The sequence below is a fragment of the Ambystoma mexicanum genome, chromosome 12 (genome assembly GCF_040938575.1).
Source record: "Ambystoma mexicanum isolate Mex_15411 chromosome 12, UKY_AmexF1_1, whole genome shotgun sequence".
Lineage (NCBI taxonomy): Eukaryota > Metazoa > Chordata > Amphibia > Caudata > Ambystomatidae > Ambystoma > Ambystoma mexicanum.
The window spans coordinates 424,109,578-424,134,411 of record NC_090936.1 but is presented as its reverse complement, the minus strand read 5'-3'; the positions used below and the strand labels follow the sequence as shown (position 1 = coordinate 424,134,411).

Genomic DNA, 24,834 nt, shown 5'->3' with positions numbered 1-24,834 from the left:
CCTGGACACCAAGTTGGCTAGAAACTGCCCTTATGACAGCTATGGGAAAATCAATGCATGCTGACGTTCTTGAAAGAATACAATATCTAAATGGCACCATTTTGCAAACCCAAATGTGAGTCATGTGTAGGCTAAGAGCCGTGAGTGCATGGATGCGGCCTCGGACTGGCTACCACGCGCCTGCGGCTTCTGTGTCCTCGAGATGTTTAATCATGATTTGTTTTCTTAATTGCTGCAGCCAGCTATTAAAGGGCCTATTCATATAATTGCCTGGAAGCACAATTAGAGGTGCCAAGCTGAAGGCATTTTGTATTGTTTCTGATCAATTAACATTAGCAGTGACTCCACCTAATGAAGCACTCAAAGGTCATTAGCAGTACATGTGCTGAGTTTCCACCCGCCTGCTGGAATTACTGTCCTAGCAGCGGTCTGAGTGTGAGGAAACCAATAGCAGTCCTCTGGCCTTGGCTGGGGTAGGGCTGCCTGGGGCGCGCAATGGGCTGGATTTACTGTCCTTTTCTTACCACCTTCATTGGTCAAAACTGAATTATTGGGACACCCGCTCATATGGGCTACAGTCATTTCTCAAAGGTGCTCAACAAGCACAGACGTATTTCTCAAAAAGAAACGAGAGAGAGCTGTCAATCTGTCAATCCTTTCTGTGTCTGGACAACAAGTACATGCGTATTTCTCTTGGAGAGTCACAAGTACAATGAACAACCATTTACTTGAAATAATGCTACACCCGGGCGTGCCCCACTTCTCATCTCATTTAATATAACCCCTATAAAATGAGGTATTACTATAGGTGGGAGATGGTATAATAGGGGAGGAGGGCGAAATAGTTTCACAAGGAGTTCTATAATTCGCAATTGACTCTCATCAGTAAATTTAAAACATGGACCGGGGTGTTGCTAGGTCTGGAAAAAAGCTGGGTCTATGCTAATGTCGGGACTGCGGGGACAGGGGGCTGGCTAGCCTTTTGGTTGTAGCCCCTGACCTTCTATCCAGGGCTACAATTAAAAGACCCGGGGCTATAGCCCCCTCAGTTCCCCCCTTAGCAACGCCTCTGACATAGACACAAATAAGAAATACGAATTTGGCCCACAACAGCTAGAAATGATTTGAACATGTATTTTAATCAGTTGTTATCTCTTCGAACTTTACCTGAGTCACCCTAAATACATTGAAAACAAGAAGTGACACATTAGGGCTCACAATTTCCTGGTCAAATTGTTCTTGCTTCCTTTATTTGCATTCTAATATTGATCGTAAAAGGTCATGATTTAAATGTGTGTGTACAGACAACATGCGCTGCAATTCCAAACGTGCAGCAAAGCTACATATAGGAGTTATCAAAAATATATTGGGCACGTATGTCAAACTGGAAATTAAAACAATCTGTAAAGGTGCATTCATTCTGACCAAAGCAGGACAGCATGGCTTCAAAGCAAACACCCTCAGGGTCTCCATCCACCAGCACGGTCAAAATGTCATATATATTTGACTTGGCCGTTCGCAGTAGAGGGACTTTGACTTTGAGTAAGTTTTAAAACAATATTACCCACATCTTCACATGAGAAGAAAATAAAAGTAGACCTGACAAGATTGTAACATGCATAAAGTAGTCAATGAGTGCACATTTCACAGACATGAGTTAGCACTGCAGGAGATTATTCTGTTCCAGCAACAGCATTAACAGCATGTACTTCAAAGGAAAATAAAAGGGTTTGGAAAGACATGCAGTGCGCTTGAAAAAACATGTGGTATGAATTTAGGTAAACAAGAGAACTGATCTTGCACCTTCTTAATTAGGGTTTTGCAGAAGAGCAGGGCTTCCCCTTCACAAACTTTTGTGAGTGTACTCAAAAAAAGGTATGTATACACATAGACACATATTTGTACATAAAGCATTATTATATGCATAATGCTTTTCTGCAGAACACAGGCCACCCATCAACTATATATCTATATATGTGATATATGGTGTATTCTGTGTATACATTATAGGGATTATTTTCATTATATGCAATAAACATATGTAATTAAATAAATAAATAAATATGATACAAAAGAAACATATAAACTAACAGATATGTCCAGTTGTATTAAGTTATGTATTATTTACCATATGTATTAATTCTATGGGCTTATTATATTTAGTATTATTATATATTACATTATATTTGACACACAGTTTTATTTGTGTATGTGTCTATACATCTAATGTAACCTATACCACGAGCTCCAGCACAACCCTAGCCTCGTGCAGGTGACTGTGCAAGAGGGTTAAAAGTGCATGCATCGAAAACTGGGATAGTCCAAAAAAAGGCAGGAGTGGCTCGGCCTGTGGATGGAATAACATGAGCTGAGGCAGAGCTTCCAGATTGTGTAAATGGTGCTAGGACTCAGAGAGTGGCTCTACTCATTGGTAAATGGTAAGAGGATTCAGAGAGTGGCCCTACTCATTGGTAAACGGTGCTAGGACTCAGAGAGTGGCTCTACTCATTGGTAAATGGTAAGAGGATTCAGAGAGTGGCCCTACTCATTGGTAAACGGTGCTAGGACTCAATGAGTGGCTCTACTCATTGGTAAATAGTGCTAGGACTCAGAGAGTGGCTCTACTCATTGGTAAATGGTGCTAGGACTCAGAGAGTGGCTCTACTCATTGGTAAATGGTCCTAGGATTCAGGGAGTGGTGCTACTCATTGGTAAACGGTGCTAGGACTCAGAGAGTGGCTCTACTCATTGGTAAATGGTGCTAGGATTTAGGGAGTGATTCTACTCATTGGTAAACGGTGCTAGGACTCAAAGAGTGGCTCTACTTATTGGTAAATGGTGCTAGGACTCAGAGAGTGGCTCTACTCATTGGTAGAGATAAATACATTGAGTCACAACCTCCAGTTTGTGTGTGTGATACCAGGACTCACAGAGTGTCTTGTTTGGTTTGTAGAGCCAGTAAATTGAGGATGAAGGAGACGCTAAACATTTACTTCTGCAATGCACTCAACCACTACTGTCAGAGTCAAAGTCTGTACCACCTTTCCCTGGGCCCATCCATCCATGTGACTGTAGCTGTCTTATATACAAATCTTTATCATATCAAGAATCTGTTGTGTGCTCTTCCAAGAGGTAGGAATGACGCTTCCATCTGCTATAGTTTGACGATCATATGCTTTGTGGCTTTATAAAAGTAAGCTCTCTCACATGTGTGTCACTGAGGTGTCTCCGGTGGTCAGACATATTAGAACCAGCTGCACCAAAACCTGTTCATACTTTGCACTAGCTGGGACAGTTTAAGATTTCCACATTGAACAAGTACAGCTGTCCACATTGACCACTTGCCCTGAGAGAATTGCAGTGGATTGTCATCACTACTCTGGTGTCATGCATATAATCCATCTCGGCTACAGTGAGCGCACTGATTTCTTGTGTGGACCCTGACACATGGCAAGCCAGGCTGGGTGAGGAGTCTGTCTCACAGCTTCTTACATTTTTCCACGCTCCAGAAGCTCATTGTGGTGCCCCTTAACTAATCTCAGAAGATGTGGAGAATGAGTGTGTACTGTTCGATAAACTTCTTTGCAATGGTGGAGTACCACACATTGTTGATGATCTCTGATCTTTGGCACACTCTTCTTATTCCATTCAAGCTTTTAATCATCTCTTTAGTGCAACCTTACATATGGCTAGCTGGCACTACTGTGAAAGACAAACCCCTGTGTTTTACTCATCCTCCTGCACATGCTGTTTAAAAGACGCACTTTTGACTTCAAATCATGGGTTAACCAAAGATAGCAAAACAACTTCATATTTACCTTCATCCCAACAATGTGTGCATCCGGTTGAAAGGGAAGGGAGCAGATTTGTGACCAATTGCCCTTCTTATGCATCACCAGATAGTTCATGCTCATGTATTGTGTTGGATAGGTCTTATTACAATACATACACCATTACAGTACCTCTCAGAGGGACATTAAATCTAGGCTAACCCACTGGTTGGCCTCTTCAAAGGGCTGTAGTAAGGAAACAAATATTGTGCTACTGTGCATATATCAAGTAGGCGCCATCCAGTTGCTGGATCTGGCTATTGCAGCAGTTGGTCACTGTGTCAGTCGTATCTGCGGGTTTTTAGCTGATTGTATGGGAGGTGGTGACTTGAATGCATGCTTCCTAGCATGTTCCAGGAACTGTATGTCTGACTAAAATGGGTGAAGAACTTCTTATTTATTTATTTTTTTATTTATTTTTACATTTATAAAGCGCTCACACAGCCCGCAGGCATCAAGGCGCTGTTACATAAATTGTTTGTTTTTCTTAGTTGCGTAATTGTGTTTTTTTTTTTTTGTCTTAGTTACGTTGCCATATCTACCATCTTATCTAGCAGTAGGTACTGCTTATAAAGTGAGTTGCCACAAAACAGAGGACACGGGCAAAGCAGGGCATGGTTTCACCCATATTTAGGGCAGCTACAACATTAGATGTGATGTCAGCTGCTAGAAGCCCATTTCTAAACAATGGAGAGTGAGCGATATGCCACAACCTCTGGCGCTTTCTGGCAGAGATCAACTCCTGTGTGAACATACTGTCAAACCCTTCCATATACAAAGTGGCCTGTTAGCAAATGGCATTTAGCAGCTGCTGCCTGGGCTTTGCTAATGAGAGGTAAGGGGGAAGGTGACAAATTGTCCAGTGACGGCCTTGAAACCTGTGCCTTGAAAAGATTCTAAGTTAGCATTAATTCTTGGCCGTTACTTCAGGTCACCTTGTATATGGAAGGGTCCATATGTCCATTGTTAAGAGGACTTTCCTACCCCACTGCTTCTAGAACATATTCATAGTTTTCATGAAGAAATGCTAACTTGGCATCTCCAGAAGGGATTGAAAAGTCCAATTAACCATCTGAAGTGACATTTTTCTACAAAGGAGAAGGACAGTACATCTATTGACAACATTATAGCAGGGTAGGAATTGAATAGACAGAGCTTTTCAGGTCTTTTTTTGATACTTCGTGACATGCTCACAAGCTTCTGTGTTAGGATGCATTTCTAAAATCAGACCATGGGTTGGATTTTAGGAGGCCACCCTATTAATGGTAAACAGGGAAGACACTGAGGTTAGCCGAACTCCAATAAACGTAAATGAATGAACACTAAAGGCTTAGTTTCAGGAAAAGTGTGAGAGTGGTCTGGGGATAAAATGAGTCCACAGAGAACAACAATAATTCAAGTTAGTCAGAAAGTTTATAAAAATACAATTATTTATTAGGCTTTAGGCACACACTAGGCATGTACGAACCATGAGTAATTAAGGAACATCAGAAACCATATACAACATACAATACATTCACTCTTAGAAACAGAATTGCAAATGAATTATGTACAGTGCTTAACAGATGAGTAATCAGATGTAGGAAATCTAGGTAGAATAGTTAAAGTAAGAACACACCCAGTTCCCTCTATGTTATCTAGTCCAGCCCCAAGATGTATGGGGTTGCATGTCCTAAAGTCACAGGTTCCAAACTATGGTTTCTTCAGGGAAGTTATTTTAGAACTGATGCAGTGGGTTGTGGTGGTGCTTTGAAAATCCTTTAAAATAAAGTATCCCAAATCACCTAAGTACCCCACTCTTTCCTATTACCAAGTTAAGACCTAGGAAATTATCCTTAGCCCATGTTTGACGACCAGAGGACAGACCAGACGTGCTTAGGGACAAAGGCTTTATAGGCAATGTGACCCTATGCACGACAGGGGGGACAGAAACAGGTATGTTCACTTACCCCCCTGGCTGTTATTATTCCAGGTGACAATGCAGGTCTTCCGGAATTCACTGGGGACTCATCTTCTGTCCTTGGCTTGGGTGAGGGAAGCCCAGGGGCCACGGGTGCAGAGGTTACTTTTCGTGTTGGGGGCTGATCATGTTTCTCACCAGACAGTTCCAGTCAGCTTCAAGAAGAAGAAGACTCCAAATGAAGAACAGGTGAATGCTTCAGCAGTGGAGACCCTTGAGCACACCTCATGGGAGTGCAGAAAGATTGTCAGGTGGAATACAGAAGCTGCCCCAGTACAGCTTCCCGTGTAGTGATATGGCTGAAATTGCATGTCAGGTGATGTATAGCATACACTGAAGACCTTGCAAGTCCCATGGCTATGCTCGGAATAACGATGATTCAAGGGAGGTAGCCCAAAATGGAGCTAGTTGGTTGTATGGGTAGTTTAGCAACACTTAGCTTGCACATTGCAAACCTTTAGTGAATTTCAACAAGTATTACAATTTTATAACATAAAATACATACCTACATATGTCACAACACATAAAAATCATCCAAATCAAAGTTTATTCATTAAAATGCAAGAGCCTATCAACATGTATACTAACAATTGTTTTAAGAATTTTGTCAGGTGCTTCAGGGACATTTCTGAAGGCTTCCAAGGCTTGGATCCTCAAGCAGATGTGGAGACTGGTTGTTGCCACCAGTCCAAGTGTCAAAGCACCGATGAGAGCCTTCTGAGATGAGACAGAGGGGCATGGCTTCACTGGGCCAATCACTGAAATCAATGCTGGTTAGCTGCATGGGTCATCCTTAAGTTTTCAGCAGGTTGCTCTTCTTCATAGAGGTCTTGGTTACAGCGATGATCTGTCGAATAGCTGCAGGAGCCCTCCTTTTAGCCAAGATTTAGGCTGGGAGCTGTTGGCTATTTTGTGGATATTTGGGGCTTTGCGGTATTTTCTTACCGCCAAAATACCTTTAGCAATAATCACTCTCTGTATTCATATTGCATCACACATAACAATAATACATTGCATTATTTCAGAATTCAGACCTTTTTAGATAATGTGCGCGATAATTTGCGTGGTTGGTTTATTTGTGGCCCCAATATCCAACATCCCTTGTTTATTATCCAGATTTTTCTTGATCACTAGAGAGACCTCAGGCCTACATTTTAGGGATACCACATTTTCAGTGTTAGTGTTGTGTGCCACCATGGGCTATTGTGGTATTTTTGTGGTAATTTCCACTACCTTATATACGGTATGGAACTATGTCCAGAGAGTCTCTCTTCCCGTTGGCTCATGTACCTCCAACGAGCTATGCTACAAACAGTCACTCACAACTGTCCATACTGAATAGAATCATGCACACATCTGTTTTAAAATGACAATTGCACTGTTTAAAAATCTACCCACGTTTAAACCTTTTCCCATGCAAAATGAAAGAGAGAAATAATACACACTAGCTATCTGTTTTCAGATATTTTTGTATTATAGAAATTTCCTTTCAACACAGTTTAACCCTTTTTTTACAGAAATAAATGAAATGGTACAACATTATTTGTGATAAAATGAACAGAGAACTGCGAGAATATATTCAATTGGTAACATTACATATGCTGATAAGGGACTGGGACTCCCTCAAATAGTTTCGCACACTTTCGCACAGCTCCTACACTTCTGTAATTACCTTATCTGTTCAGCATGAGTTTTCTCCGGCTATTCTCTTTCTGAATTTGGCTCCCTTGAAGATTAACCCCAGTGAAAACAAGCGTCTGTCGTTCTCAAACCGGCGTTATTGCCTGGAATTCTCAGCTTTTGCAGCAGGAATGCTTCAGCCAGGAAACAGGTCCTTCTCCCAGCTCTGCAAGATCTCGATTGTTCTCCCCCTCTCCTCAAGCTTCCCCAGCAAAACTCTAATCACAGCCTCTAGCATGATACTTGCTATGACGCTGCTCCAATCAGAATCAATCATGTCATCTCCTCCCTCACTACACAATGGCTCATTTCTACAGTAAAAATTTGTAACCAACTGATTTCCTGTTCCTTAGAGCTCTTTGCTTCCTGTAGTTATGTGGACAGAGCAGCAGAAAAAAAAATGAATGTGCGTTTAAAAGTTCACTTTCAGAGTAGGGCTAATTCTGCAGTGGAGACGCATTTTTATTAGTGGGTTATGTTAAATGCAGTTTTATTAGTCAGGTTAGTTATTAATAAGGTTAGTTATTCATTTTCAAATGTGTCTCTTGCACCATAGGCATTTCAGGTGAAAAATAGTGTGCATTTTTGAATGTGCACGTGTGCTTTTAACTGTAAAAATATATTTGCATCTTATATGTAAAAATCGTTTTTGACTGAATAGCCTGTCTTTACTTATATGTCCATGTTACTCTGGCAACACATATAGCAATGCACCACACCCATGTGGTGGTGCTGCATCAAAAAAAAATGCTACCTGTGCAGTAGTGCTGTACTCTGTGCTGTAACACGCCAAATATCCTTACAGAGCAAGCCCATCAATGGTAAGTATCTGCAACGTTCAAACAGCCCTGGGTTGTCCAATCCTGGTCAACCACTGGGCATCACATAATTCCACCAACAGACTTTCGGACAACAGAGGATGTGTCCTGGGACCAGACAGTCACAGCCCCCTCGTCTGGCTCACACAGACAAATCCTGCTTGCCTGCGAAAGCAGCAGCTTTCACCGGGAATGGTGTTACCATATATGACATTTCCTTACTTTAATTATTTATTTATGTTATTTGACACTTATATAGCGCACAAAATCCAGAGGTATCTAGGCACTTTAAACTTAAGAATATGGTTACAGTAAGTGCTTCAGTCTACAGATGTGGACGCACATGAGGTGATTTACATCGCGGAACGCGCAAAAAGTTAATACATCGTGCTCCAAGTGCAAGCGAGAACATGCATAGTGATCACATCCAATGAGCCTGACCCCATGTTGTGGGGCGGCAGTAGCACAGAGATGCAAGGTTAAAATCAGTGGGCAAATACATGGTGCCTACCCATATTGTAGGGCGGCAGCAGCACACAAATGCGAGAAGACAAATCAATGGGGAAATACAAGGTGCCTACCCCATGTTGCAGGGCGGTAGCAGCATACAAGTGCAGGAAGACAAATCAATGGGCAAGCACATGGTGCCTGCCCCATGTTGCCACCAGCAGCAGCACACAAATGCGAGAGTCCAGCAATAGGCAAGTACATGGTGGCTGCCCCATGTTTCAGGGCGGCAGCAGCACACAAATGCGAGAAGACAAATCAATGGGCAAATACATGGTACCTATCCCATGTTGCAGTGCGGCGGCAGCACACAAATGTGCAAGTCCAGTAATAGGCAGGTACATGGTTGCTGCCCCATGTTGCAGGGCGGCAGCAGCACACAAATGCGAAAGTCCAGCAATGGGCAAATACATAGTGCCAACCCCATGTTGCAGGGTGGAAGTAGCACACACATGCGAGAAGACAAATCAATGGGCTAGTACATGGTCCCTACCCCATGTTGCAGGGCGGCAACAGCACACAAATGTGAAAGTCCAGCAATGGGCAAATAAGTGGTGCAAACCCCATGTTGCAGGGTGGCAGTAGCACACAAATGTGAGAAGACAAATCAATGGGTAAGTACATGGTCCCTACTCCGTGTTGCAGGGCGGCAACAGCACACAAATGCAGGAGTCCAGCAATAGGCAAATACATGGTGCCTACCCCATTTTGCAGGGCGGAAGCAGCAACAAAATGCAATAAGACAAATCAATGGGCAGATACATGGTGCCCACCCCATGTTGCAGAGCGGCAGCAACACACAAATGCAAGAAGACAAATCAATGGGGAAATACAAGGTGCCTATCCCATGTTGCAGGGCGGCAGCAGCATACAAGTGCAGGAAGACAAACCAATGGGCAAATACATGGTGCCTACCCCATGTTGCAGGGCAGCAGCAGCATGCATATGCATCGATTGGGTACACAATCCAGCTTGGAGGAGTGGGATGCATGGAGGGGAGAGGAAATCAAGTGCAAGAGATGGGTGGGGGCACATACAACATCACAGGTGACTGGGGGGTGTGTGGGGCACACACAACATCAAAGGCAACCGGGGGGGCACACACAACATCACAGACGAGCAGGGGGTGGGGGCACACACAACATCACAGGTGACCAGGGGCGGGTGGTGGCCACACACAACATCATAGGTGACCGGAGGGGGGCACACACAACATCACAGTCGCCCAGGGGCACACACAACATCATAGGCGACCAGGGGGCATGGGTGGCAGACACAACATCACAGGCAACCAGGGGCACACACAACATTACAGGCGACCAGAGAAAGGGGGTGGGGGGCAGACACAACATCACAGGTGCCCAGGGGCACACACAACATCACAGTTGACCGGGGGGCACACACAACATCACAGGCGACCAGGGGCACACACAACATCACAGGTGACCAGGGGATGTGGCGGGCACACACAACATTCTGGCGGCCAAGGGCACACACAACATCACAGGCGACCAGAAGGGGGGTGGGGGGCACACACTATATCACAGGAGACCAGGGACACTCACAACCTCACAGGCAACCTGGGGGGGGGTGTACCTGTAGCGGACAGGTAGCTGACAGGGGTCTTCGTAGTGGGCCCTAGTAGAATGGCCAGCTCCTGCCTCCTGGTTGCTCTGATTGGCTGATCAAGCCAAGGGCAACAAATGGTGGGTGGAGCTGGGCCAGGCAGAGGAGAAAGGCTCAAACAAATCATGAAGCAGCCATCTAGGAAGGTCGGGAGCACTTAGAGGGGTGATGTAACACAACACACGATTAGAACATTTTTGCTAGAAAAAGCAATATGGGGATTGCAGGGTGCGCTTGTGGGCGTTAGATGAATTAAAATGAGAGAAAAATCCTATTTAGGGTTGTACGCTAAACCAGCATCATTTGGTATCAGTTTGGCTCAGGCTTACCAAGGATCAGCTGAATTGGATGCGTGGTGGAGATTCACTCGCAGTCACGCTGCGGAGCACGGCTGTTCCGTCCTTCAGTTGCAGAAGAGGAGAAGGAAAGCAGTAAGAAAGCCAAAGAACAGGGTGGCCAAAGAACAAGCAACAATCTAAATTCATGACCATTTTAGGGTGCCAGCCACCTTTAAAAGCCTTTCACAGTAAATGCAAAGGTGCACGAGAAAAATATCACAAAAACTGCAAAGCTACCACCAGCTTGCCTTAGGCACATTGCCAACATTGGGTAAAAAGTTATAAGGATACACATTACCCTAATTGTACTTCACTGTAAGGCGATGGGTGCAATTGTAAAAATACAAGAACTCCAAAAGACAGACATAGGGGCCGCATTACGAGTTTGGAGGTAGCCATGCCATTCCCATTCGAGCCCCCATAGGCTCAATGGGAATGGGAATGGGAATGGGAAGGATGCTAATAACGGACCCGTTAATGATGGGTCTGTTGTTAGCATCCTGGTCTGCTGCAGGTGCTGGTATGCAGGTCTGGCCAGACCCCACGTGCAGTCCGGCACCCGCGAGCAGAACTCGTAATGAGGCAGTAGAGTGATAACGGCGCCGGCAGCTCTAACGGCGCCATTATCACTCTACCGCCTGGGTCCTAATGAGGCCCAAAGTCTCTCATTACTGACAGTCTTAGGGACTAGTCAATTTCCCCATAAGAATGAACAAAACATGCAAGGGAAGTAAACAGAAGGCTTTACCGAACTCCAAAATTCAGGACAAGACTAAATAATAAGCAAACAGACTTGGGGCCTCATAGGAATCTATGGAAGGAAAGGTGCAGAAAGAAAATATTTCCCAACACTCTGCAATTGTGGGGCATTTAGGAGGGAATAGGTTGTGTGTGGCATGTAATATGTAGGCAAAGATGGTGTTCTGGCTGGACATTTGGAAATCTGTGATTAAACAAGAATGACTGGTGTAATGCTGAAGCATGGTGGTGCAAATGTGCCCATATTCTCCAGCGAGGGTTGATAGCTTCCCAGTTCTCTTTTCCTTTTGACAAACATGCAAATGATGCCATCTCATGTGGGCCCCTAGGGAAGAGGCCCCCAAATTGGTACCCAGCTGCACTTGCAAGACCCATTTTGTTTTGCATATGACAGGTGACACACTGTGATTGCTGCTTTTTCACAGTAAAAAAAAACTGCACTCTCTTGATTTTGTGGATATTTTGAGATGAGTCCTCGCTTCTCCTCTTTTCTAGGAGTGTTCTGCAGCGGATGCTGGATAGAATATGTTGACTGAGGAGTTGGTTCTATTGATGGAACTGGTTGCAAAGCTGGTACCACCAACATCTTTTTTTGGAAAAGACTGCGCTTTGGCACAAGGGGGTGTCTGATGCTTCCTTCCTGTCCCCAGTGCTTGCACTTGGCAATTTCATGGGTGGGTCTACTCCTGCACCATTTTTTCTTTCATCTTGGTGTCCCTCATTATTTGTGGTGTCTCCAAAGTAGATCTGTCTGAGTTCTGATCTTGAGTAAGGGGATAGAGCATAATCTTTGCCATAGTTTTCAATGTCATCTGTTTCCAAGGAGATCGGAATGTGCTACATTTTCCACTGTTCTTTGCAGGAAGAGATCTGCGACTTTTGGTGGACTGGCATGGCGGATGCAGAGACAGCCATACTTTGTGGACTTCGCCAATGCCTACACAGTCCCCTACAACATTTGGTTACTGCAGCACACTCAGACATGTTAATGTAAGTCACCTCTTCCCTTCAATAGAGAGAGAGAGAGAGAGAGAGAGAAGGTGAGTGTGTGTGTGCGTGCGTGCACGCGTGCGTGTGCACGTGCCTGCCTGCATGTGTGTGTGTGAGCGTGCGTGCGTGCATGCGTGTGTGTGTGTGTGTGTGTGTGTGTAACATTGCTTTGGCCTTTTCCTCCATCTACAAAAAGCATGTGGGGTTTGCAGTGCTTTGGCCTTCCCCTCCCTCTACTAAATGCACATAAGGTTCTTAGATATTCTCCTTTGCCAACTAACAGCATGTGGGGTTTGCAGTGCTTTGGCCTTCTCCTCCCTCTACTAAATGCACATAAGGTTCTTAGATCTTCTCCTTTGTCAACTAACAGCATGTAGGGTTTGCAGTGCTTTGGCCTTCTCCTCCCTCTACTAAATGCACATAAGGTTCTTAGATATTCTCCTTTGCCAACTAACAGCATGTGGGGTTTGCAGTGCTTTGGCCTTCTCCTCCCTCTACTAAATGCACATAAGGTTCTTAGATATTCTCCTTTGCCAACTAACAGCATGTGGGGTTTGCAGTGCTTTGGCCTTCTCCTCCCTCTACTAAATGCACATAAGGTTCTTAGATCTTCTCCTTTGTCAACTAACTGCATGCGGCTTTCCAGTGCTTTCGCCTGTTCCTCCGTCCACTGAATAGATGTGGGGCTCTCAGAGCTTTGACCATCTCCACCTGCGAAATGAGCTTAGAACTCTCGGTGCTGCAGCCTTCTCGGCCACCACCTAAATGCACTTTGGGACCTCAGTGTGTTATTTATTTATTTTATTTGTATTTATTGTTTGCTTGTTAGGCGTCTTTCTCCTATACCTACAAAATACGCTTTGGGTATGGATGGGTCCAATCACAATTCATACTCACACCCACGCACAAATGTGCCTCCAGCCCCCCAACACAAAATCATTGTAACCTAATTCCATAAGTCTATCTAAACCTTATTTTCAATGTAATTCTACTCTATCCTCCACTACGCTAACCAGCTTAGCTACCTTCCCAAAGACGCCTGAGCCGCTCCTGCATCCGACCTGTTTAATTGCCAACGGTCAACCCTCACGAGTGTCTAACTGCCTGTATTTATACGGTCGGCAGGTCGGCCCATTAGAACCTCTTATGTTGAGTATTCAGAAAAACGTGAAGTTTCACCTGGTCGGATCCCTGTAATTCTAGGGTTATGTGATTTGCATGCCTGTTTCAGTGATGACTAATAAGTACCACCTACTGTACATTATAAAGCTATTGCTTGTTACCAAACATAGGAATGAGGTGGAAGGCTGAGTTCCTTCATAAGAACCTACCAATAAATGCTGTATGCACCGCAGTGGGGTGTTTTATTCCTTATAATACATGGCTGCATTTCCATCCACTTTACTACTTGGTCTCTTTCTAACTATAATGCACGAATCCTTCAAGTTGTTGATACAACTAATAAAAGAAGAATCTTTTCAGATGAAAAAAAGTGATTTATAAAATTAGATTGTAATGTGAAGAAAACATTTTTTTAAGCATCATAATACAATGTATTTACAAAACGTTTTGGGGTTTAAAATAAGTGATAACATATACTAATCTATATTGAGGTGGTATGACCCAAGGTGGTGGGCCCACCCTGTAGGTAACAGCTCACAGGCCCAAGCACAGCAAGGGTCCCTTAACGAGGGTGGCGGGCCGTTTCCTACAGGTTGGCCCCACCACCGAGGGGCATATCCCCATTAGCACCCGTATAGTATGCTACATGGGTGCCAATGGTTGGTTTTAAAAGAAAGTATTTTTTCTCTCCATGAATGGGATGCCTCACAGCGCCCCCTTCATGGAGTGAAAATACTACACCAACATGACTGGACAGGAGCTGGGACAGGAGCAGTGGTGGCAGAGACCCGCCGCCACAATCAGGTAAGTGGGGTAGGAGGAGGGAGAGGGCGAAAAAAAGCAGAGTCGGTGGGGGAACATGGCGGGCGGGGGAACCGGTCATCAGGCGGCTTGGAACGCGGGCTGACACTAGCAGCGTCAGCCGGTGCTCCGAGCTCCCTGATTGGCTGGCACCCCTGCAGAGGGGGCTGATGTTCTTTATCAACTAAGTACTGGACTTTGGCAGTGGTCTTCTTTGGTCTTCTGAGGTAATATTGAGGAGCAAAAGTGCTCACAAACCTCTTTCAATACGTTTCACATGGGTGCATATGTTTTTTCAAAGCTGAGGCTATCCTGACACACATTAAATTAGCGAAAAACTGCAGGCAGACCAGGTGGTAATTCTTGGCCCACTTGGCCGAGATATGGAGATAATAAAAGACTTGTAGCAGCCCTTATTGTGGCCGGGCAAAAGACATTGGGCCTGATCACGACTTTGGCAGTAACCTTTAAATCCGGTGGTAGCACTATTACAGCCGGATTTAAGGGTCCGCCAAATCAGGACTTCGGCAGATTTCGCCCCAGCTCTAAGGGAAAATCCGCTGGCGGTAAGAGCGTGAATTTTCCCCATTGAGCCCAATGGGGAATGGGGCATTACCGAATGGGCTCAATGGGGAATGGGGAATTACATTACCGCCGAACTCGTGATCCGGCGCTCTTAGCGCCGGGGAGTTCGGCGGTGGGGCTAATACCACCGGCAGTAATACCGCCGGCGTTACCGCCAAAGATGTGATCAGGCCCATTATTTCTTGTCTTGAAGACTAGTTTTCCCACACAGCACGACTCTTGGTCTTTGAGGAATGCATGACTCATTTTAAAGGAACTCTTACCTTGTCACGAGGAGGGCATTCGATCATGAAGGAGACCCTTTGGTTAGATTCTAATTGTAAGCAAAGGAAAAGGGATCTAATTGCTGTGGCTAGGGAAGTACCAGTCATTCAGCGTAGGGTGTGGCTAATTAGATCACAACAAAAGAAGGCCTTGAAGGCCAGGAGACTACAAATCCTAGAAGACAGTTGGACATATCTGAGCTTGGCAGCTATCAACAAAGATTCGGCAAAGTTTAGGAAGATCATTTCGAGGTGCATTAGAGTGAACTGTATAGACTTGGGTATTAAGAGCCATGTCGCCCCCAGCATTATGCTCATATCAGAGCAGGTGAAGGCAGCTGGTGTTCGTCCAGAGATAGGAAATAACAGAAGGATCAGGGGCGACCCTACGAGATGCGGCTAGGGCAAGGTGGGGCTTCAAGAAGCAGAATTGCTTGAAAAGTGCAGTCAACTGTGACATTTCTATTGACATTTATAAATACGAGATTGGGTTATGGATTCCACTTTTAACACTCATTTTTAATGCAATTATTTATTTGAGTGACTATTCTGCTTCATGAAGGGTATGAGTTATAGTACCTATGTATAGAAAGTGTGACAGGGCCCTTCCTGTATCTTGTCGCCCTAATAAATCATTAAACGGCCCCTTCAAATGTTTCGAGAAAGCGATCCATATTAAGCATATGGAATGGATGGTATCTGCATAATAGCATCTTCAGTAATACACAGTTGGGAATGGTTACCAGACATTTCATCAAAAGAAATTGGTCGACTGGACAAATGGTCGAACCAATTTCGTCAAAAACCAAATGGTCGAATTTTTTTTTATTTTATTTTTACCCTTTTTTTCTAAAAAAAAACCTTTTTTTCCCTAAACTACAACCTTAAAAATAAATACATACATTTTTAAAAAAATCGACCATTTGGTTTTCGATGAAATTACGTCGACCAAATGTCCTGTCGACCAATTGTTGTCGATGAAATGTCCGGACACCGTTGGGAATCTAAAGGGAAATGAGTCCTGATCATCAAGGCATGAATCTACAGTTAATAACGTCTAAAAAGATTCATGAGAAAGGGTTGCCACTATATGTGCTGTCCCATATGGATTTAAAATCAGATTCCGATCAAGCAGAGACGACCCTGTCATGTGATGCCGTGTGGCTTTTGCAGATACTATCAACTTGGCTAACAAACTTGCCCCTCTGTATCCTCATCCTACCACCCGCTGTATATCTGTTCTGTTGTATACCTCTGTAAAGCGCCCAGTTGCTTCTCGAAGCTCGGTCACCACTCAATAAATACCATAAGAATACCATAATAATTATGATCCAGCCCCTCAAGGCTGTAGCGCGTGTTATATGCGGGTTGAACTGAGAAGCAACTGGAAACCTTCCCGCGAGGGAAGCTGTGTGACAATGCTGCGTCCTGGTGCCCACCCTCTTCACCTTGTGTGCTAACAGCTTCCAAGTGGTTTTGGAAGTTGTTACTGATGGCGTTCCCCGTATAGGAAACAGAAGCTTTCCCTTAGACAAAAAGAAATGCTTGCATGTTTACAGAAGAGTTCCCAAGCAGTGATTAGCATTTCTCTCCTACAAGCAGTTAATTTACTGTCTAAGCATTGAGTAAACGCCTTAAAAAACGTTCACTGACTGTCTATTTATGTCATTTCCATTTTTCGTACACTATTTATACCTGCATAGGGATTAGTAAATGCTGGGCTTAGACATTTTAAAGCAGTTTGCTTGCTTAGGCAGTGCTTAAGAAATCTCATTCATTTTGACTATGGATAGAAATCATCTATGCAGACAATCTAGTCCCTGTGTCAAGGCCACACACTGCCCTACAAAACAGGTTGCCTTCGATACTGGTCATAGGAAGGAGCAGGGATGCATTGCTAATTCTATCAAATCAAAAGCTATGGTCAACTCTAAGTGTCCAGTAGAATGCAAATTAATCTTTGTGAACGGACAGAAACGAGATATCTGCCATTGATTTGAGTATTTGGGTTTTAGATTTAGCAATGGCTTGTCATACGAACATCATGTTGAGAAAACCAGTGTAGTAAGATGAGACAAACGAGCGCAGGTATTTATAGGTTTGATAAGAGTAGTGTTAACCATTCAGGCATGCAATTTCTGTCTACCAGGCTAGAGGCAAAGCACATTAATATGGGCGGTTCTGATACCGAGAGTCTGGAATTCCTTTAGTCTACTTCTACATACACCAAGCTCTGTGTCTATTTTTATGGTGCACGCCGATTTAGGTCTAAAGTATCTGCCTGGTCACATTGCTCTAGCCCCATTTGCATTTTTTATGTACCATTTTGAGGAATGACTTATGCAGTTTAGACTAAGCTTATTTGCATCCAAAGCAGTGTGGCTGGTCGGTCAGGTTACTATAAAAAAAAAAGTATTTAAAAGTTTAGCGAACTGTTCATTGAAAGAAAAAAAAAGTTTCATGCTCTTCAAGCTGATAATCATTCATTTTTGATAATTCAATATATTTTGATTTGCATTTTATTAAAATCAAATAATTTTTTAGAATTACGGTAAACAGTCTGTGCATGATTTTTAGTTCTAAATTCAAATATCATACAATTATGTGTGTTATAGCATTTCTTTTGTATATGTTTTGAATATATGTTAATTATGGTTTATTTATTTATTTATTTGTATTTATTTGCATTTTTAAAGTGCACAGCTGCCCATGGGCATCATGGCGCTGTTACAAGAAGGTTTACTTAACACAGGCGAGTATCATGAAAGGCAGTGGACATGGTTACAGACATGGTTGACGGTACAAGGTTACATGGGAACAGTGAGCTTTGTACAGCAGTATACAGAAATGCATTTTATATATATAATTTTATAGAATGTGTATTTATCTCTTAATTTTCTTTAATACTTTAAATAAATCTACCTATCATACTTCAATTTTGTCCAAAAAGGAGACTGAGTTTCAGAATGTTTAGATTTTCCCCAGACAAATACTTAAAACAGGTGTATTTTTAACTTGGCCTACTCCTAAAGTATCTGAATTAAGGCCCCTATTGTTAGGGGCACGAATATGGCTCAATGCTCTTACATAGCTGTTCCAAGAACACAGCATAGGGGTCAGAGCCCTGGAGAATTGCTGGACTTTGCCTTGCCACAGATATATCAAGTTACAGCTAACAGCATTAGACATGTGCCAAATGTGGGATTCACCAGAAACCAAGTGGAATTTCTCTTCTAAGGAATACGTACACGGAGGGAGGCATCGGCATTCTACACAAGCTGGCCAGATACGGTACAGGACATTGAGGTCAATGCCAAGAGAACATGTCAAAGGGAGGGTAATCTAGAGGTAATGAGCCCTCCCAGGAGGAGAAGTCTTTATCTTCATTTTACATTGGGTCGTTTACAACTTTGAGATTTTACAGCCCATTGGACTAAGCCCCCCAGCGGTGAAGATCTCCCCATGTTATGCATAACCAGTAGTCTATGGTGAACCCCATTAATTTCTCTTTCTGCCTTATTTGTGGAGAATGTCTGAACACTTTGTTTAAATCTGCCCTAAAACGTATGATTATATGAAAGATGAAAGAAGCCTTTTCAGTTACTCAATCTACTAGTGTTGGGGCACTGCAGTATGTAGTGCCTCAATACCCCCTGAGAGCCTGGCGGGGGGACGAAACGGTATGGAGGACAAAATGGCGTAGCCCTTGTTGTATTTGATGTGGGCTAGCAAGTACACACTACTCGTCTTTACAGTCCATTTTATTTCATTTGCTTACCTTTATTACCCACATTTGTGGGTAATAATAAGCAGCGCTCAGATACCTGAGGGTTCGTAGTGCTATATAAATGCGAAATTATTATTATTATTATTATTATTATTATTATTATTATTATTATATCAAGCGGTAATTACAAGTATTTGTTTTTAGATTTCCAATTCATATTCTATCATTGTTTTAATCTTCTTTGTATCGTGGGAGTTTAACCCATTATTTATTTTATCTTTTAAACGATTTTCATTTGTGTAAACTATTTTAACTGTTTCTATTGGTGTAATAGCTTTGCCAGCAACAAAAATCCTTGTTAAAAATGAATTTTCAAGGATTCATGTAATGTTTATGAGCAGCATGTGTGCTCTTGTTAAAGTTTGGTTTGTATCATTGTACCTTCATAGCCACAGGAAAATAACTTTTTGCTAGTTTCACAGCACCACATTTTTAAAAGTAAAAAAATAGTTTCACTTTTCCTCAGGAAAATGAGAAGAATGTCCTAAATATGTTGCTAAAGATGTTACTTGTTTTCCTGAGCCAAACTAATTCCAACTTTGTTTTTACGATATTGAAGTGGTGTGAATCTCCTTTACAAGTAAAAAATGTTAGGCCTGGAATTTTGCTTTCTATCAAAAATAACCTTCAATTACTTTTTATTTCTCCTTATTTTCCTGAGGAAGATAAACGATTCCAATTTAATTTAAAGTCATAAAAATGTCGTCTGACTTTTTTACAACTGTTAAAAAGTTGTGACTGTTTTGTGTCAGCAAACTAAGTGAAACAGCTTACATCATTTATATAGGCATTTTTCCCCAAATATTGCAGAAAGTACATAATGTCCCCATAATCATCCCAACTTTGACATTTCAATATATGCTGATTTGTGATCTTGGAAACTTTCAGAATGGGTTTTCAAATTTTCTACAGTTATACACCTTGGTGCCCCTTCTCTGCATAATGTTTCTATAAATGTAAATTATGGCTGCGATGACAGTGCAGTGTGCCACAAATATTTTCGTATTTTTTAAAGAAATATTATGAAGTGAAAAGGATCATATCCATTGATTTTTTTCTTTCTACAGTAAAAGCATTGTTAACCGGCACTGTGTTACCCGGAACGCTCTATTAACTGGCACATCCATTGCCCAGTAGTATTAACTGGTAAAAAAAGAACAGATACCGCAGTTATAAAGATGAATAACGGATGAAAAGGGCCAGGATTCTTGGTTATCCACCCTTTTCGCTTTGTTTTGCGGCTCAGACAATCATTTGGTTAATTGGCATGTTTTATTATCCAGCCATATCGCGCTCTGAAACACTTGTGTACGAGCGCGATACAAATAAAATATCATATCATATATCATATTACCATTGAACATACAATGGTGCCAGATTATTAAGCTTTTGCTGTTGTTACATATAGAAACCAGTACAAGCACTTGCTCAATGCATATCAATAAACAATTAAAGTATAACAGTATATATAAAAATTGTGTACTTTTTAAAATTCATATCTAAACCCTGCCGTTTCCATTACAAAATAGATACAGGTAATGAGACAAACACTCAGAGCTCTAGGGTTGGCAGAATAGAATGGATACAATGAGGGCCAATTGGAATAAAGTCTAGAAATTCTGCAAGAACTCTACTTTTGCATTTTTAATGAAGGTTTTACCATTGAGACTTAATGCTGTTGGGCTGTAAATACTTTAGTTTGCCGCTCATAACCAGAAGATCTGGAAAAGATGGTTTCAATGTCTATTACATATTTCAGTCTCCCATGAACCCGTAAGGGGGCCCAATGGGCTGGTGAGTAAAACCTTTGGTTTCAGAGGACACTATGATCACACATACATGTATACAGACTTTAATGTTCTTACAGAAATGGAAAGAGATGCACTTAGAAGGAATAGGACGCAGGTCTTACATTCAATGCGGATCTGCTCCATCTCCGTCACTTCCGTGATTGACTCCCTCAGATCTTCCACAAACTTCTGTAACTCTTCGGACCCTAAGGCGCAGAAATGCAGGACCTGTTTCTTCTCGGAACCTGAGACAGGCGTCACCAAGGTGATACCATGGGGGTAATCTGAGGGCCACAAGAGGAAATGACATCATAAGGCGGACCAGGAACACGTAAACCAACATCTGTGTGCCTCTGTGGGAGACTTGAGAATTTGAGCCATGGTTATGCGAGGAGATGGTTTGAGAGTTGCTAACTTAAAGATGAGGTCATGATTTAAAATAAGCCCACAAAATAGCTTCTCCAAGGCATACATGCACAATGAATGATCACATCCAATACAGGGTTAACAAATAAAGGAGGTTCGAGGGATAACAGAAACACAAATGTGGTCATTTTCTTCTTGGCTGTGGGGGCACACCGTGAGAAAAACCGTGCGTAAAATGTTTTATACATTTGTTTTTGTCTAAGTGCAATTTGACTTCAATTGTGAGAGAGGGGGCACAGATAGGAGTTACCGATTCCACCTCCACCCCCAATCCGTAACACAAATGAAACAGCATCTCCTCCCCCACATATCATTTTGACACAGGTGGGATATTCCTACAAAATATCCCCACCAAAAATATCGCCATACATGTGGCCATTTGTCTCGCCATAGGCGATATTTTTGGGGAGGATATTTTGTGGGAGCGGGGGTTTTCGGGGGTGTCCTCTGCACATTTTAAAATAATGCAGGGGTTGCGGGGGTGTCCCCCGTAGGGTCCATGTGTCAATATCGCTGCAAAAATATGGCGATATTTTTGTATCGCAATATTTTTGCGGGGATATTGACACATGGAACCGCAAGTAGAGATGCTTTGGATTCCTATGGAATCTGCATGTTTTTTGCACTTCCATAATGCACAGAGCTTCTGTAGGAATCCATGTAAATGTCACCGACCATGCAACGAGTTACAGGTTGCATTTACAATACATTTTTTGAACGGTGTAAATATAAAATGGAAAACCAGGTACACCCGAAGGTCCGTTTACACCCATTGGCAAAATTAATCAAAAAGGCACCAATGGTACTGCTAACACATAAGTGCACTTGTAAGCCGTACCGCCCCACCCACACTACTCTTTCTGAGCCAATACAAAATGAACCCATCATAGTTCGATGAGACATGGTTTATACCTCCTAAGCACTATACAACAATTTAATATAAATAACCAATTAATTACCAAATACGAATAATGGGTCAAAATTATTTTGCTAAACTAGGCGCTGCACAGTTAAGTGTTGGATGAACACTCAATTTAAAAGATGCCTACATTGCACGAAGGAAATCCTCTACGCTTATACTTTTGTGGAAAAAGATCCCTTCAGTACAATTTTTGTCATTTGACCTATGAAGTACAAACAGTAGCCTAAAAAAAGACAACATCACCTTAACTCCCTCTTTTTATACTTTGTAGTGCAAATGGTGTAAATTCTACCGGGAATTTATGCATGACAGAAGGCATTTGCAATGGATTCCTATGAATCTACATGATTTCAGAAGATGTAAAAAGCAGGCAGATTCCGAAGTAATCCATTTGTTTTCCACAAGTATTACATCACAATAGTGGTGTAAAACCACGAAGTAGAGGGGAAAAGGGAGAAAAAAGCTGTACTACCCTTCCGTACCCTCCACCTCCAAACATCTGGAGAATACCCTCCAGCTCAGAAAAAGGGGGTAAGACAGGTATAAAAGTGCAACGCCTGCCTTGAGCACATTTTAGTATGCTCAGGGTCTTAAAAAATTACCTGCACTCTGGCATGTGTTGTATGCCCCACTCATTACAAGTATGCAAATTTGAAAAGCATGATTTTCTGTGCACTGTTTTCTTCTGGCAGGGGTGGCTCGTCCATAATTGGTGAGGGGGCACCAACCCACTGGGTCTTGGCCCTGTCTCACCCATTAGGGAGGAGCCAGCCCAGTAAAATACAAGCTCTCCCTCAAATGTTTTTTTCATCTGAGGGAATGCTATTAACAGTGAAAGGGAAACAAAGTTTCCCTCTCACAGTTAAATTTGCCCAGCCGCGCAAGATCAGTGATCCAAGCAAGGCAGGGGGCCTTTGCTTTCCCAACCTTGCATGGCTCATTGGAAATACTGGCTGGGGAGCAGCATGTCTGTATGTGCACGGGGGCGCTCCTGCGCCTCCTCGCACGTACAGATAGAGCAGGCAGGAGTGGGGCATCTTTGGACTTACGCTTAGGCCCCTTGTACGCATGTGCAGGAACCTGGAAGATTCTTGATTCCTGTTCCTGCTTGCAGTCGGCCGGAGCACTGAAACTTCCAGACCCGTGGCAGAAGGTAAGTTTGTTTATGCTCATTTTAAAAGAATTTAAATTATGTGTATGGGTGCGTGCATGCTTGTGTTGTTAGGTAAATTAATGATAATGTATGCTGGTGTGAATGAGTGGTGTGAATGAGAGAGTGCTTTGTTTATTTAATTTAAATGTGTGTATGGATGTGTGTATGCTTGTGTTCTAAGTGAGTGCATGATGGATGCTCATGTGAATGAAACAGAGTGTTTGCTGCATGTATGTTGTGTAATATGTGTTTGTATGCTCAGTTATTTATTATTTAAGTATGTAAGTGGATGCATGTATGCTTGGGTTATGAGAGTACATGATGGGTGCTTGTGTGAATGAGACAGAGTGCTTGCAGTGCGCATGTTGTCTAAATGTGTGCGTTTGTATGTTCATGTGTTTATGTAAAAATGTGTATGAATGCATGTATGCTTCTGTTTTGAGTGAGTGCATGATGGATGTTCGTGTGAATGAAACAGAGTGTTTGCTGTATGTATGCTATGTAAATGTGTGTCTATGGATGCGTGTATACTTGTATTATGAGTTAGTGCATGATGGGTGGTCATGACTGTGAATGAGACAGCGAGTGCTTGCTGTGTGCATGTTCTGTAAGTGTGTGTGGATGTGTGTATTTGTGCTGGTCCGAGATGATTTTGGCAAGTGGGGGTAGGGGGTTTGTACAACAAAGGCATTTTCCCCTCCTCACTGACCAGAATCTGCTCCCCGTCTGACGTGCTGTGGGCGCAGGGGACAGGAATGGTATTTTATTACTGGACATCTATGATAGATGTTTTATTAAAAATACCAAACCTGCCCCCTGGCCTCCCAGCGCCTTGAATACATGCATAATCACTTTGATTGTGTGTGTGTGTTTGGCACTGTGAGGCCTAGGGGACAGGCATGGTATTTTATTACTGGACATCTATGATAGATGTCTAGTAAAAAAACAAAATACCTGCCCACTGCCCCACCAACGCCTTGCATACACACATGATCACTTTGATTGTGTGTTTGTGTTTGGTGCTGTGAGGCCCAGGGGACAGGCATGGTATTTCTGTACTGGACGTCTTTGATAGAAGTCCAATAAAAAAATACCATCCCCATCCCATTATCCCCCAGTGCCTGGCATACACACATAACCACTTTGATTGTGTGCATGTGTAAGGAGCTCGGGCCCAGGGGACAGGTCTCTAATTCTTTTACTGGGCATCTATGATAGATGGCCAGAAAAGAAAAAAAACATGCATTATCCCAGTACCCCTCAGCGCCTCGCAATCACACATAATCACATTCATCATTATTGTGATTATACCTGACTGCAAGGCACTGTGCAAACCATGGATTAGGCATGGCATATTTTACTGCACATGGTTGATAAAGCAAGCATTATATAGCTAGACTTTCATTTTTAATGCAGTCAGTCTAGCCATTTCTTATTGTGGTAAAGCAAGCATGATTAATGTTATTATGAAGCACGA

General features: G+C 42.8%; 1 protein-coding gene across 5 annotated transcripts in view; it reads right to left on the bottom strand.

The window, feature by feature from the left end:
• Window positions 1–24,834, bottom strand: part of IQSEC3 (IQ motif and Sec7 domain ArfGEF 3) — a 1,249,628-nt gene that overhangs the window by 68,348 nt on the left and 1,156,446 nt on the right. For all 5 annotated transcript variants that reach the window (XM_069628576.1, XM_069628577.1, XM_069628578.1 and 2 more), the window contains one exon: window positions 20,979–21,140. In XM_069628576.1, the coding sequence (XP_069484677.1) occupies window positions 20,979–21,140 (162 nt within the window). The remainder of the gene's footprint in view (window positions 1–20,978; window positions 21,141–24,834) is intronic.